General features: G+C 47.2%; 1 protein-coding gene across 4 annotated transcripts in view; it reads left to right on the forward strand.

Annotated features, from left to right (window-relative positions):
• SPAG9 (sperm associated antigen 9) overlaps positions 1 to 17,125 on the forward strand; it is a 1,654,314-nt gene that overhangs the window by 583,396 nt on the left and 1,053,793 nt on the right. For all 4 annotated transcript variants that reach the window (XM_086930851.1, XM_086930853.1, XM_086930852.1 and 1 more), the window contains one exon: positions 4,970 to 5,143. In XM_086930851.1, the coding sequence (XP_086786977.1) occupies positions 4,970 to 5,143 (174 nt within the window). The remainder of the gene's footprint in view (positions 1 to 4,969; positions 5,144 to 17,125) is intronic.

Genomic DNA, 17,125 nt, shown 5'->3' on the forward strand with positions numbered 1-17,125 from the left:
GCTATATGTTGGATTCTGAAAGGACTATAAGTACACGGGCTCCAGATTCTGGAGGATCACTATTCAATATTCACATGGTAACTATGAATGGATATAAAACCCATACATATATTTCAACGCACATTAGGATTGTTTGTAATGCGCAAACATTTATTTCTTCAGATATTTTTTTTAACATTTATTCTGATTGAGGCAACACTGTCATTGACCTTTTCCGCAGACATCCTCAATATGTAACTAAATCGAGACCTGATTGACATATGTTTTTCAAATGTATAGATTTGCACCATTATTTTGATCTCAGTGGGCTCCAGGTGCATTTTGAAGCGAGTGAAATTTTTTATGTAGATAATTTGAAGCTCTTTAACTTTGTAGTGTTTTGTGCCATTAAAGGCTAATTTGCAAAGACATTTAGGGCCAGATGTACGACCATTTGCTTTTGTTACTCACAAATTGTGAAAAAATTGCGAGTCACAATTTGCGAGTCACAAAAGCAAACGTACAACCGTGTGAGAGACACTGTTAGCGATTCCCAATGGGGTCGCAAAATGTGAGGCTCATGAATATGAATATTAATGAGCTACTCGCAGTTTGCAAACTCATTGGGAATGGCTGGCCCTCCCAGGGATGGTGGCCTGCTGGGCTCAGTCGACCTCCATGTCCGGGAATGCTTTTCAATAACGCAGTTTTTTTAATGCAGCCCGTTTTCCATTAAAAAAAAAGATTTTTGTTTCATTTTTAAGGGCAGGTAGAGGCCCCTCGAACCACTGTCTACCCTTAATAACTATTTTTGGAGCCAGTCACAAAGGGGAAGGGGCCCCCTGGAGACCCCTTCCCATTTGCGACTCCTTTACCACCCTCTTGAAGAGGGCGATCATTTGCTAGTGTTTTGCGACCGCAATTGGAGTTAAGATGCACACCAACCTACCTTTTTTAGGTTTCGCTGGGGGACGGAGCTGGAAGCTCCGCCTCCAGAGAAATCTCTTGATTGCAGTAGTGACTCTGGAATACGCCCCCCTGTCCCATTGGCTAGCTCCATAAATGGAGGCTAGCCATTGGAACAGAGAGGCGTCCGTCATGGCTGGACCAGATTCGGGGGCGTTCCCGAGAATCTTTGGCTTTTGGTTACGTCATGATACGTCAGCCAAAAGCCAGGAACGCCCCCGAATCTGGTCCGGCCGGGCCGTGCTTGCTGCTGTCCTGGGCATCGTGAGTGTTTTTCCCCGGCACGTTTCCCGCCTCCCTCCCGCCGTTCGTGTTCTCTCCCGCCCCCCTCACGCCCCCTGTGTCCTCTCCCGCCCCCTCCCGCCGTCCGTGTCCTCTCCCACCCCCTCTTCTAAAATTTTAGAAAAACCATGACTGAACAAATATTGACCAAGTCATTTGCTTTACCGGTACGTTTCTCGTGTAGTTTGCTTTCTAGATAAAAAGAGTTTGGTTACACAATATTTCTTCTATTTTGTTTGAGCTAGAACTGGTACAACAAACTATACGAAAGCACAGAAGCAATCCCCACATTGATACGCAATTTCCGCTGCATAAATGTGTATTCGACGACGGCCATCTTGGAACGACACCAATTCCACTGCAGTATAACGGAAGCTTCTGTAAGCGGCAAATCAAAATTAAAGTTTTTTGTATCATTAATAACAAATTATAAGTATTTCGCCAAGTATATAAATAAGGATTTTGTTAACTATTCATATGGCGATTGTAGCAAAAGCGTGACGTTGATGTAAGTATTACTTTTATACTTGTGCTGAACGCTGAATATGTTAACGATGATTGATAGACTAATTAAAATTAATTTGAATGTCTCGAGAACATGTGGCGCTGTAAGTAATGAGAATCGGCAACGCTAAAAGATGGCCATTAGACCCGCCAACGCAGACCAGACGCCTCCTGGTGGGTGGACGGCTTTCTGGTTAACACGTCTTCTCTGTTTGTGGATTCCACTCTATCACCTGATGTCATCGGCCCGCCTCCCTCAGTCTTGGCGGTGTATAAGCGCCATTGCTTCTCGTCGGTACATCGCGAGCTTGTGGGCGAAAGTTGAAACGCCAACGGCAGCGTTGGGGGGAGAACAGATAGTGAAGCGCTTAGAAGCACCGGAAGGACGAAGCGGCCACCCTGATTTTGGGGAGACAGTGGGACTAAAGAGAGCAAGGCTACCGTCTTTATTACATGCCCTGTCCGGCGAGTGTAAAACAGGAGAGGTCCGGAAGGTACTGCATCACAGTGGCGGGCATGTTGATAAATAAATAAGTCCCTGCCCCTAAGAATAAATGCCGATGCCCACCACCGGCGGAAATTAAGCACTGTGATTCAATTTAGCATCAAAGGATAGTGTTAATTGTACTCTTACCAGGGTCTCGTGTACCCGCTGCAGCCAGCCTCAGTCAGAAGTCAGTGCTGCCAGCTGGTGATAATTGATTCATCCCTGATTAGAGCGGACTGCGGGCTTGGCTGGGAGGGGGAGGAGGGGGCGCCAAGGGGGTGTTGGAAGCAGAGCTCAGTCAGTGCCAGGATTATCTCTTCGCACCCCTGGCTCCATCAAAGGCATTAGGCAGGGTGACAGGCGCTGCACTCCTCTCTACATGTCATTTACGAGCCAGCGGCGTCCCACAACGGGGTGAGCACCTTATAGAATGTTTTGAGGTGCTACTGACACACCAGTATCTTACAGATATTCGTAGGCCTTAGGTTCGATTGGGTCCCACCTGTCTGCAGGGGTCTGCGTTATACCCCTGTAAAATAAGAGCCTCAGACCAGACCACAGATCTAGAGTGGGCTCTTTCCTCAGGGTCATAATGGATACTGTTTCCTGTCCTCGACTTTGTTGTGTAGCCTAATGCATTCTGGGAGTTGTAGTCTTGCCTTGCTTTCACTACACTAATTAGGCTAACAAGCCTGAAATCAATGATTGAAAGATGAAAAACGTGTGCTTTCTAAACCAGAGGTCATCCGAAATAGATTCTACTTATCCCTGCTAAAATATATTGCACAGTCTCACTGTCATGTATGTCCCACGCATGCACAATGTACACACACACACTCAACACATATACTGAATGGCAGTACAAGGGCCTGGGTGCAACATTTAAGCAGAACTTTTACCCCTGTGTGACTTGGAGACCACACTTATTTCATACACTGAAAAAAGTTCTGGTCATGTCTATAAAATTGGCTGGCATGCTGCTACCACATCTTCATGTCAACAACCCAGGACATGGACAGTAGCCATATGTCAACAAAAGAGGGCATGCTTAGACTTAGTTCGTCCCTCTGGATCACAGAACATGTCTTGGACCTTGGCGTTACCATGTGGCTGCTCTTCACAAACAGGACATCGCCAGCCACACAGAGCACAGAAGCTGCTTCACGCGACACTTAGCGCTACACGAAAATGTAAATATGCAAGAGCGGTAAAATGCGCATACATCCGTTAAAAAAATAATTTTAACTAATGTTTTCTGGAGAAATCCACACTTATTTCATATGTAATTTTATGACATATAATAAATTAAAAAAATACGCTAGTAGAACGTGTTTTATGATCCAGTAATGCCGATTCGGGGTTCAAGTGACAGGTATAAATCACGCGTCCTTCTAACGCGTGGTTTACGTCCTTGGCGCCTGTATGGATCATATTGATTATGTAAATATGAACCATCTAAAATCGAATTGCGCATGACGTCACAGAGTAAGCTTTCGTAATACTGCGCTTTGCATAGCTCTATGGTACTCTTGGACATGTATCTAACCTGTTTCACCAGAACAAAAATGCTAATTGAATAAAACGCTCGTATCGCTCCACCCGGGTACACATTGTTAGCATACGGAACAATAGCGCAGTGGGCAATGCGCTTGCTGCTGGCCTCTTCGTGTAACCTAACAGTGAAATCATCTAGTATCAAAGCGCTGCGAGAATTTTCAGTGTGTGGGTTTTTTTTAGACATGACCAAAGACATATTTTAATTATATCATAATCTTAAGCAATCTATCAGTTTTGGAACCCTGGAGCAAAGTTGAAAAAAGAGCAATTTACTGCCAGTTAATGTTCTTAAAAACGCAGAGGTTTTTTAAAAATATTTTTAAATACCCTGAAAACAAGCATTTACAATGCAACGGTTTCGCCTTTGGAAAAATTAGAGCTATTGGCAATGTAAATGACAATGCCATTTATTTATCTGTTTTCAAAACCAACACATAAATACAAATTTTGTCATTTACAATGCCAATAGGTCAAACTTTTCCAAAGGCGAAACCGTTGCATTGTAAATGCTTGTTGTTTTCTCTCTACCTGAAAAATACTTCCAGATGGAGAAATAGCTACTTTTTCACACACAGAAAATAAAGGGGTGGTTTTTAGAAAATAAAGGAGTGGTTTTCAGACCCAATTACCACACTTTGTTTTGGGCTCTAAAAAATCAAGCAAATATTGGTGTAGAAAGGTTATTGGGGAGTTTTGTGAATATCCAGAAAGTTACAATTTTGTGGATGTTCACTTCCACTCCAGAGCAATGACCCCTCCCATATTGTCACATTTTTTACAGTTGAAAATTTCCTCCATGTGGATAAATGTCTCCGATCCTAAATTAGTGAAATGTGGATCTCCAATTTGTATGCACGCTACCTAATGCCTAAGCTGAATGTTACTTATAAAAGAAATATAGCTTTTTATTTCTGCTACTTGCAGTGTGAAACATTAACCTACTACGTCTATCAATGATGATTTTTATTCCTATAATATACATGCACAACGTAAGCCAAAGTTGGACATACTTTCCCAGGTTGAATTACCTTTAGTGGTCGGATGTTTCCTTATGAACCTACATACTGAGTCCCACACTTCGGTATTGCTTGAACTATGTTCCGTTTCTTCCTGAAATATATGAAGACAGAGAAGCTCCAGTTTGTTTGCAGTTTTAATGGCTACTCGTTATTTCAATATTTTCTCATGTTTTAGTTTCAGCCGACTCTTCAGCTCTTCAAGCAATGCTGCAAGGAAACCAGATCATCCAGTTAACGTTAAGTACAATGCCCCAACTTCACATATTACACCTTCCATCAAAAAGAGAAGCAGCACATTATCAAAGCTACCAAGTGACAAATCTAAAGCGTTTGACTTTCTAAGTGAAGAGTAAGTATTAATATTTGTTGACTTTCCCTACATGTGCGCAATCCTTCCATGCTTACATTGCACACATTCAAATAACATTTTCTGTGTGAAAACATTTAGTGCATTTTTATTTTGTGGCACTTTTATTTGTTGTAATGTTCCGTAGAGTTTATGAATTATGGATGTGCTGCATTCCACCTCAAATAAAGATAATTATTAATGTTCTTCCATAATAGATGTTTTGGTTTTTGTATGGCACCTTATGAGACAGAGCTACGCAATAATTTTTGTGACTGATTTACCTTTGTGTGACTTCTTTTAGCCATGCTCTATTTGTCTGGTGGTAAATGGATTCAATTGTCAAGAACTGTGAAAAATACTAGGAGGGCCAGTTATTTTTGTATTGCAGTCAGTGAAGTCCTGCTGTCTTTTCATGACTCTGAGGATGCACCCTATACACACACCCAGGATTTTAATATATACTTTGCTCCTGATTGGGGATTTGTGCACATCTGTGCAGGTTGGCTCTATCAATGTACTTTATCTGGACTTGACATCACTGGTAATGGTCTTTAAACTATACTCCTCGAGTGTAGCCAAGGCGGCGTCATGGCTGCCGCTTGATAATGCAGCTCTGTCCCCGGACTCCGTGATGCCACTTACTGCCCATCCCGAATGGGGTTCACCTGGGCAGATGTGGTGACAGCCCTGTCAGCTGTGAGAGACTGATTGCGGTTGTGGAGCCCACGAAATCGGAATGGTTAGCGCCACACCCAGGTTCCAGACAAAGCAACAGACACTGAGGCCAGCGTCTGTCCCTGGTAGCTTGATGGGTGCCGGCGGATGACCTGCAGCCCGACCACCTGCCTGCTCCGACAGTGAGTGGACCACCCCTGGCCCTGGGGTTCCTGTTGGGACCCGTCGGATCCTGCAGACTGGAGCCGCAGGGCGGCCAAGTGATACTGCTGTTGGGGTATTCTCGCTGCACAGGTCGGTGCAGTACCGCTTGGACGAGGCCTCTCTCTTCCAGTGGCCCTAGAGCTCTGCTGTTGCTCCCGTCTTTCAGCAGTGACCTGGGTGGTCCCAAAGTGGTGTGGAGCCTGTGCCTGGGAAGCTGAAAAGGCTTGCACTGTGCCCTGTAGCGGGGCACTACGATAGTCATTTGACCCACGGCCTTGCTGTGCCCGAGCGCTTTAGAGATGCTAGAGGTGGCCCCATCGCTCTTCACCTTAGTAGTGAACATCCCTCCCCCTCAACCACTCCCCCCCCCCCCGATGGCAGGCGCCTCCTGATGTGGAGCTGCTGTGGTGCCCATCTGCTGACGAGCACCGGATATGTGGGGCGGCCTGGTGGACAGTTCTCTGCACACGTCGGTGCAGCACCCCCCTTCCCCCCTTTTTTCTCTGGAGGTCTTGGATTTCTGTGGCGGCTCCTTTTTAGCCCCTTCGACCTGTTGTGTCTGGGTTCGCTCCTGATGCATGCCAAGCACTAGTGGAAACTGAGGGGCTTGCATCACGCCCAGACACAGAGCACTGGAGTTGCTCATCAGCCCGGACCCTCACCTCGGCTTTGATGATCTGGTGAAACCAGCAGAGGGCCTTCTCCTGCCCACCATCTGATTGTCTGCCTACCTGTGGACGGGTGCTTCTTGGTTCTGGGACTTTTCTCAGAACACATTGGCCTTGGATGCTGGAGCCATAGGGAGGCCTCAATCTACTTGCCCTCCAGCCAGGGTGCGCCTCCTGCACATATTGGTGCAGTACCCCCTGGTCGCGCCTCTTTAAATGTCCTGCATCCGTGGAGTAAGCCCTATGATTGAATCCTGCCTCTCAGCCCCTGGACAATATCTTGGCCTCTCGCCCCTCTCTTCAATGAAATATGCAGCTGTCCCCTCCCTTACAGGGGGTCTACAAGCCTACTGTAGAGTGTGGGGGCACTAAGACAACAATCTCCTGAGAGCCCCTGGCATAAGGGGTGGCGGACAATTTCTGTGTGTGCTACGCACCCTAGCTCGGCCTACATGTTGTTCCTACGTCCTGTAATTGGGGTGTTAAGTTCTTTGGATATCTTTATTAAGAGGAACTTTGAACATTAGCCAGTGCTACTTCCCACTGTGTTATCAATATGGGTAAAGACAAAATACTATGCACCGCATCGACGCAGATGCAAATGGATCACTATTCTACGCGGTAGTCCTCCAGATGGCGCTAACTCCATCAGCCCACCCAATGTCCTTCCAGTAATTTTGCAAGCTATCCAGACCTTGCAGTCAGCGGTTAAAACCAACGTTTCAGAGGTAAGGATGGATGTAGCCCTTCTCCAACAGGACCTCCGAAATGCCACTGCCTAGATTACAGAGGCTGAATCATGGATCTCCACACTTGAGGGCGACGTCTCTACCATTAAGACCCAGGTTTCCACTCTCCTTACTCGCACGTAGGAACTCCATGCTCATGCCGAAGATGCCGAAAATCGCTCAAGGCACAATCATGTTTGTGTCATCGGAGTCCCTGGAACCATCGATGAGGCAGCTTCTCAGCATTTAGCAGATTTCATGGAGACCTGGATTAAGTCTTGGATGCCTGATGCACATCTGTCACCATGGTTTGCTGTCTAGAGAGGTACAGCAGCAAAGGGGGTCCTACCTAGAAATCAAGTAGAAGTTACGATTATGGGCCTGCAATACAGTTCCTATTCCCGGCTAGACTCTGAGTAATTCATCTTAATCAATCTCACTTCTTTAATAACCCCACGTCTGCATGGCAGTGGCTAAAGGAAGATCAGCCGCTCACCACACTTATTCCCGCATTGAGCTTATTCTTCTACCCACCTCCGACTGTCAGTCATTGAGCCACATTAATATTTTGGCAAGAGGAATTTTGAATACCTCGCCTTTACTTCTCTGTCTTGGGCAATCCCCCTCAATACTGCGTCCTTTGTGGCATTTAACGCATGGTATTTCCAGGTTAAAGCTTTTGTCCGCACGTTGAAAGCCGAACTCAATGTGCACTTTCATAATAATAAAGGAACTGTTGCCCGCATGAGCCCCCTCTGATGCAGCGGAGTGGGTAGGTGAGCCGGACTGCTCTGAGCGGGAGCAGCGACACTACGTTAAGTTTCCATATACTCCGCTGCGGTCTGATGAAGCAGCACTTGAATTCTTAAGAGGTTGGCTGCTTTTCTCCGGGGCAATGTCCTACCGAGAGAAGAAGTGGTATGTAGAACCACACAACACACTGTAGATAGTTTTCATTTAGTTACTAGGTCCTGGGGAATCGCCAACTGATTTATTAGAGACATGTTATAGGCGAGAAACACGTTGACCACTAAGGGGTAGAGCGTTTTCAGTTTAAAACAAAATAGTCGCTCTCCTTCTTCTATTTACTCTTTAATCAGGTTTTGACCTCTCCAGGATAAAAATAATTATAGAGGATTTCCTTACATGTTTTAACCCACACACCACATCTACATCTTACCAGGGCCCTCACACCCACGGCACCTATACAGCAAGGAACAAAAGATCTCTGATAAAGAGCCCCTTTATGGGTGCCCGTCGAGCATTGCAGCACCAGCTCGATGAGGAGCAGACCCATATGATGAAGCATGACACCTAGCTTGCTGGGTGTGTGAGGGTCCTAGTTCCGAAAGTAGGTATTCCCTACCACTCGGAGTACCCACCAGGTATCCAACTTGCCAGCCAGGAACACTGTACCTCTTTTGTCTTCTAGTTTCACCCTCTGGGCTACCAGCAAAGCAAACCTTCACGTGTTTGCCAAACAGTTGATAAGAACTCCTCTTTCATCACTCAACTAGAGACCCATTCCTTGCGTTTAAAGAGCACCTAGCATTGGCCCCATGAGGATGTCTCTCGCCAGCTGGGCCTCATCCAGGAAGATATTCACCTATACTCCCTTGAGGTGGCCAAACACCTCTGGCGAGCCACGACTGCTGAAATATGTGGCTGGAATGATAAGAATGGGAAGCTGCTTTATTGGCTGACCTCTTACCAGCAGGCAAATAGGATTGTCCCTGAGATCATCGACGACACTGGATGTTTGCAACGATCCCTTCGAGAGATCACATAGACTTTTGCCCATTATAACGAGAAGCTCTACTCCTTGCCGATGGACAGGGACCCGACGGCGCATTACCTCTTTCTAAACTTGGTCACTATTCTGAGTCTTTCCCCAAAGGACTCTCACCTTCTGGATGAATTTCTTAGCGTAGAGGAAATCGAGGAGGTGCTCTCCGGCCTGACCCCTATGAAAACCCCTAGCCCAGACGGGTTCCCCTTGTAATACTATGCTGTGTTTTTGGAACTTCTTCTCCCCCACCTAGTTCCATTATATAGAGAGAGACATCAGTTCGGCCCCTTTTCAGGAGACCTGGACTCGGCCACAATAGTTGTGATACCCAAACCACAAACCCCGTTGAACATGAGGACAGCATCTCTTTATATGCAGATGAAGTTCTTCTTTATCTAGCACATCCAGCAGAGAGTAGCCCTCGATGCCTCCGTTTGCTAGAGAACTTTGAGCGGGCTTCTGGCTTGAAAATGAATCCCTCCAAATCTGTGCTAGTCCCCCTGGCACCATCCAGGGACTGCTTTGATTGGCAGATGTCCATTGCTGTTCTCCATCTTAGTTTTAAATACCTGGTTTTTAGGCCATGTTGCTCCCTGAATTCACTTGGGCCCTTAACTGCCAGCCCCTGCTCAAGAAGGCGAAGTCGGACTTGACGAAATGGCAGACCCTTCCTCTTAATGTTATGGGCTGCATTGCGTTATATAAGATGATAATTCTACCACACTTTATCTACATTTACCACTTCAATTGCCAGCCATTGTTTCGTGGGCTGGAAGGTGTTGCTGGGACCTTTCTGTGGCTGGGCTTGCTACCCTGATTGGTCCTCTCAAATTGTTAATGGGGCACATTTGATGGCGGTCTGGGTATGTCTAATCTCTATCTCTACTACCTTTCCTCTCACCTTCTTGTCATCCATGATTGGTTCAACGAGGGGTGGTCGGACCCAGCTTCCGTCTACAACTTTCTTTTTCTATGCTTCTCCAATTTACAGGCTATGTTGTACAGTTCTCCAATTCCTACCTCTATGCCTCTGGTCATCCAAGTGGTATTTCTCGATGGATGAGTGGCACTGCGTCATGTGCTATGGGAGGGCAGGCCAACTCAACAAACCCCTCTGTGGCATAGCACTTGTTTAAGGGAGGTGGCTATGCTTCGCGGCGTGAAAGCATGGAACCTCATAGGGATTTAGCAATCAGGGGACAGGTGGTCGGAGACACACATACACTCTTTCTCAAACCTTCAGCAACTATATGCGCTTACACACTCCCAATTCTATCAATATCTCCAAATAAGACATGCCCTCTACACCCACATTCAGTTTGTCGACCTCCTCCCTGAGTTCAATCCCATGGAGGCCAAGTTACTTATAGATAGCTTAGGCTGTCGAGGCATTTCACAAATTTATTGAACCCTCATAATTAATTCTCCCAGCTCACTTGATCATTTAAAATCCTATTAGAAAAGTTGGGTGGATCTTTTGGAGGAGGAAGCCTAGAACAATGCCCTGATGGCCCAGTGAATTCCTGATTTCCTCAAGATGGCGACTAGTGCAGGCATATTATCTTTATTTTACATATCTTCCTCCTGTACGTCTGTGTAGAGCAGGCCTTCATTCCACTTCTGCCTGTCCAAGGTGTGATGTTGGTCCAGCAGATTTCAATCATATGGTGTGGTCTTGTAGGAAGATACAGCTTTACCTGACTGAAGTGAATAGAGACCTCTCTGAGGTTTTGGGATGGGAGGTTCTTCTCTCACCCCTACTGATCCTTCTTGAGATAATTGAGGGTGTGGATGGTACATGGGCTGAAAGGGCATTTCTGGGTACGGCCCTCCTGGTTGCAAAATGCTTTATTGCGGCAAAGTGTTTGAGTCCTTCCCCCCCAATTTTGACACGTGAAGCGTGGTGTGAACTGGTGTGCTCAGCATAGAGGGGTTGCCCGCAGAAACATGGGTGGGTGTGGGGGAAATTTCAGGCCACTGTCCCTATGTAACAGTAATTACACATCCTGGACCATTGCTTTGTGCTTTTACTGCTATTTTACTTGGTTACAATAGTTTATTCTGTACTGTATTATGTGCCATGTTCATCTTCTGGCTATCTTCTTTGTTACCAAGGTAGTGGCACAGATTTGGGATCGCCTTGTAATGGGTGCTACAGGTTTTGGATAGTTGATGAATACAGGCCTCAGCAAGACCTGTGAGTGCGAAAGGGTTCGCCCTTCTGTACACAGAGTCCTCAGACTACGTAAGAAATTGGCACGGAAACTGGAAATACAAAAACATAGTTTAATAAACCTTTAAAGGTGGTACTACAGCCCACACAACACTCTACAGTATTGTACAAGGTAGCACAAAGAACTCAGACATGCGGTCCCCTTTTATACACAAAGAAGGGGCTCATAAGTGGGCAGTTACAGCTCAAAACATGATTTACAACCATATATGGACATTTCTCAAACATGATCGATACATGGGTGGAGTTAACGGTTCTTGAAGCCCACCAAATGCACATTCCAATCTACTTTAAGCAGAAACAGATGTTACTCTTACAGGGCATGCGCTAGACGCACAAGGAGTTATTTATAGCCTGTTGCTGGGCAAACTTCAGGGGTGACAACCCGCGAGGTAGGACTTGCCTCGTGGCGAGCACATGGCGCCATGTCGCATACAAGATGGACACCTGAAAACAAAATGGAGTCCGGCCGTTTTGAAAATACGAGCGGGAAAACTGAAGTAAGACACAATAGCATGTCTTCAGTGAATGCTTAACATAATCGCTGTTTTATTTACAACATAGTTACTTTATATTTGGAAACATCCTTTACCACACACTCTTTTCATGCATGCCTTTATCCCTCACCCTTTATCACACAGATTCCTATGCCACATATGGTAAGATTAGGTAAGATATAAGATGTATATTAATCATTGACGGTTGCCATTGACTAGTTCTAGTTAAGATCATGTAAAGCATGTTTTGGTTTGCTAATAACTTTGGTGCTGTATTATGAATCTCCATAAAACTTTCCAAAAAAGCTTAGCTCCTTCCTGAAAGTTTTGGAATAATCAGTCAACCGGGGCTAGAAAAAAAGGGGAGCCTCCCCCATTTATTTTTCATAAGATAATTTAACATTTCTACAGCCAAAACGGATTTACAAAAAATTATGCCAAACCTGAAAGAAAGCTAGATCTTGGTTGATAAATAAATCACGCTGTGGAGGATCCGCTGAGCCCCCCCTACCCTAGCCTTCATGATGCCCCGGTGAAGCCAACACCTGGGACCTGTGTAATTTTCTTCAGGCCCCAAAGAGCCAAGAGGCCCCCCATCTGGAGTACGGCCGGCAGGTTCACCCTTCTGCCGGTTGGGCCCTCCATGCCTGTCGCGACGCCTCCAGTCTGGACCCGGCCTCTGGTGCCTTGGTCCACATCGGTCCCTTGGACATTGGCGGTGGTACCAAATACATCGACTCTGAATGATTAAAATACCCGTAGTACTGTCCAGTTTAGCACTGGTCCGACCATGACTAAAGATTTGCCCAACAACAGTTGAGGCACCTCTCTACCTTTGCTTGATTTGCCACCTCCAAACCGGAGAAAACACACCCAACACTTAACATTTTGGCATGGAATCAGACCGTGATTATGATGTGGGTGATGAGTTCACTTTATCAAAGCAGCAATTAGTATAATGACTTGCTGGAGGCTAGTGGTCACAGTACCTCCCTTGAAACAAGCCTTCTATCACCTCCTGGCTCAGCCACAGATGAATCTGCTTCTTACTCCATGGTAATGCGTAGGGCAGCCTACGTTCTCTACCCCCACCTCCCTACCTTAGAGGTCAAGACAAATGTAGAAGTTCTTCAGCTGAGGCAGACATCTTCCAAGCCCCTTTACCATTTAACGAGGCACAAGCGGATACCTTATCTGTGGGCTTTGACAAAACCTTACTCTGGCCTTCCAGTCAACTGACAAATTGTGAGAATCTGTCGCCCTGCGCCGGGCGACTGTGCATACATCTTTCAGAACCCTTCTCCCGAAAGTTTAGTTCAGCTAGTGTCCATACTCCAGTCTAGCGCCAGTAGTTTTTCTAATACTCTAACCATAGGTAGTCTAAACAGGTGGAGACATTTAGGAAGCAAGTTGCTTTTATCACCAGCTTGGCTGTCCAATCAGTAAACGCCAGCTGCCTTTTTGGACGCTATTCCCTCACCCTCTGGAACTCAGTGGCTCAACTCCTCCAAGGAGTCCTTGAAGATCTCCGACATGTCCTTTCTCAGGCAGTCCAGACGGTCGTGATGTAGCCAAGTTCACAAATGTTTTTGGCTTGGGCACCACCGATTCTGTTGTGTTGACCTTTGGCACCAGTATCGCTATTCACTGTTATTAGTGGCTGTAACAAACCCAGGTTCTCAGGAAATGTCGAGAATTCCCTTCTTGATATGCCATTTGATGGAACTCGCCTATTTGGGGACGAGGCTGTTTCTGCTTTAGAGCGATTTGAGGACAGTCCAGCTACTGCACGCTTTCTTGGCTTATCCTCACCTCTCGCCATCTGCACTAACCTTACTGCTCCTGTTGCCGATTTGGTAAAGCTGTCACATACCACCAGCCTCAGCAAAGAACCCAACAGTTTCACGGTTGACCCAGTGATGCCTACCACCTCCGTGGCCAAACCTGCGGGTCGCCTAGTTCACTGCTCCACCTATAGCCCGTCATCAAAAACCCCTTAGCATGTCTTTAGGGGAGCATAGCCACCCAAAGGGAGGTTAGATCCAGTAATCCTTCATGGGTTGGCAAGCAATAATATCGGACAGGTGGATTCTGCAAATCGTTGGCAGGGGATGTACCTTACCCTGTCTCTCTTCTCTGCCGCATCTTAGATACCGAGTGAGTGGCAGATGGCCATCTTTCCATTTTGTGGCAGGAAGTGCAAGCCCTTTTTGCTAAAGGGGCTGTCCAGAGGTCAGTCCTGGAAGTAGGACATGGTTGTTATTTTTTTCTACTTCCTGGTGCCCAGAAAGGACAGAGGCCCTCAGCCTATTGTAGGCCTCCACACTCTCAAATCTTTTCTCTGGAAGGTGTAATTCAAAATGTTCACCCTGGCAAGGTCTTATCTGTCCTCGAACCTGGAGACTGGACGGTGACGTTTGGGCTGCAGGATGCTACCTGTGGGTTGTGGTGGGACAGGAGCATTATCAGTTTGCTGTGCTCCCCTTTGGTCTCACCAGTGCCCCTCTGGTGTTCACAAAAGTGATGGTGGTAGTAGCACCACACCTTTGGAGGTCAGGGGTGCCAGCATTCCCCTACCTTGGCAACTGGTGTTAACAGAGATTATATTTAGTCTCCGTTTTAGTTTTCCCTTTTAACTTAGCATCTTTTTGAGATGATGGACTGCACATGTTTTTCACTAACATGCGCATATATGCCATGTACACAATTATTTTTGGCAGATATAGTTGATCTGTAGTCTGGACTGTTAGTCTCAGGGAGACACATACTAGAACGTGATGTCCTTGCCTTATTATGTGTTCGTAGGGAACGACTCTTGTTCTCCAGACAAAGTAAAGTTGTTATTCTGCTACTCTAAGAGAATGAGATAAGGCTGGTATTTTAATATTTAAACTGTGTCAGTGTTTAAGTTGTTGAGAGGCACTTCAACCCAGAGTTATCATAAATTCTGCAGAGAGCTATGAATGAGACTCCGCTCTGCAGACGTTCATTCTAACAAGGAAGTTAGCTGCACAAGCAGAGCTGTGTGCAGGTTTGCAGGCTCAGATGGCATGCATTTGTTAATGCACTGGGGCCGGAATCTTGAAACGTTACTCCTAGGAATGGGGTTGGATCTTTCCAACTGGGTCAAGCAGAAAGATAATTTCATTAGGCTTTCAGTAGAGTAGAAGGCGGGCTCGCCCCAGACAGTTGTCAGCCACCTCCAGACTACGGCGATATCCTGCACCAGCTGGGATTTTCCATCAATGTGCCGAAGTCGCACCTGTGCCCCTCTCAGAAGCTCCTTTTCATCAGAGCGGTTCTCGACTCGGCGCAGTTTCGGGTTTACCCGCCCGAACAGCGGGTTTGAGATGTACAGGCTCTGATTCCGATCTTCCGGCCTTTATCCCGAGTTTCGGTCAGGTTGACGCTGCGGCTTCTGGGGCTGATGGCCTCCTGCATCCTTCTGGTGCATCACGCACGATGGCGGATGCGGGCTCTGCAGTGGGACCTGAAGTTTCAGTGGGCCCAGCATCAAGGCAATCTGTCCGACCATGTCCTGATCTCGGAGGGCACTGCGAGACAGCTGCAGTGGTGGCTCACAGACCGCGATTGGGTCAACGGCAGATCCCTCTCCCTTCCCCAACCGGAGCACGTAGTTGTGGCGGACGCGTCCCTCCAGAGCTGGGGAGGTCACATGGGAGAGGCGGAGATCAGAGGCCTCTGGTCTCCGGCGGAGTCCCGGCTCCATATCAACCTTTTGGAGCTGCGGGCGATTCGTCTAGCACTGAAAGCATTCCTCCCGTCTGTCCGAGGGAGTGTAGTACAGGTGTTTACGGACAACAACACCGCCATGTGGTACTGCAACAAACAAGGCGGGTGGGGTCGTGGACACTCTGCGCCTCTGGCAATGGCTGGAACATCAGGGCGTGACTCTGATGGTTCAACGCCTGGCAGGTTCTCTGAACGCCAGGGCGGACGAACTCAGCCGCCGGTGCATGATGGATCACGAATGACGTCTGAACTCGGACGTGGCACAAGGTCTCTTTCAGCAGTGGGGAGAGCCTTGGTTAGATCTATTCGCCACCGAAGAGAACGCGCAACGTCATCAGTTATGCGCGTTGGAATTTCCAAGGCGGCACTCGCTCTGAGACGCTTTTCGTCGCGAGTGGAGTTGCGGTCTGTTGTACGCCTTTCCGCCTATACCACTTCTGCCCAGAGTGCTGAAGAAGATCAAGCGCGACCAGGCACAAATCATCCTTGTGGGTCTGGACTGGGCACGAAGGTACTGGTATCCCGAGCTACTCAGTATGTCAGTCGATCCCCCGGTTCGTCTGCCTCTTCAGGAGGACCTTCTGTCGCAGCAGCAGGGGACGGTCCTCCACCCGAACCTGTCCAGTCCCCTCCTCCATGCTTGGAGATTGAACGGCGACAGTTGAGGCCATTTGACTTGCCTCCTGAAGTCTGTAACATCATTCTGGCAGCCAGGCGTCCCTCCACAAAGTCGGTATACGCCTGCAGGTGGAACAGATTTGTGGCATGGTGCACAGCAAAGGCTGTGGATCCCCTTAATGCCCCTCTTTCTGAGGTTCTCCTCTTTCTTCTCTCTCTTGCCCAGCAGGGCTCTGCTCTGGGCACTATCAAGGGCTATCTTTCAGCTCTTTCAGCCTTTCTGAGGCTGCCTGACCAACCTTCTTTGTTCAAGTCCCCTATCGTTAATCGATTCCTGAAGGGCATCACTCATACGTTCTGTAGGAAGGTGGATATCTGACTATGGTTGCCCCCAACTTTTTGCCTGGTGTTTTGCTGGTTTTCCGACTTAGTTGACCTGGGGCCCTGCTATTCAGGACCCCAGGCCCACTGCTCTCTCTGTAAAATGGATTCCATGTACCTTAGGTACATATCTAATTGGATACTGAGTCACCTTATCAGCCCCTGTACAGTGTACCTTAGATACCCAGGGCATAGGTGCACCCAGGGCCTACCAGGGGCTGCAGCATGTATTATGCCACCCCTGGCTGGCCATCCAAATCTGCCACAACTGGCTGATCAATCAGCTGGGGCAAGGTGGTGTAATCATCCTTTGCTTTAGATATAGTATCCCTATATCTAACCCTAAAATGGACACATATACTCCTATCAGTCACTCCTATGGCAGGCCTTATCAATCCTGAAGGCAGAGTGCTTGGAATTATGTGAGATGGTGCTC

The sequence above is a fragment of the Lissotriton vulgaris genome, chromosome 7 (assembly GCF_964263255.1).
Source record: "Lissotriton vulgaris chromosome 7, aLisVul1.2, whole genome shotgun sequence".
NCBI classification, from domain to species: Eukaryota; Metazoa; Chordata; class Amphibia; order Caudata; family Salamandridae; genus Lissotriton; species Lissotriton vulgaris.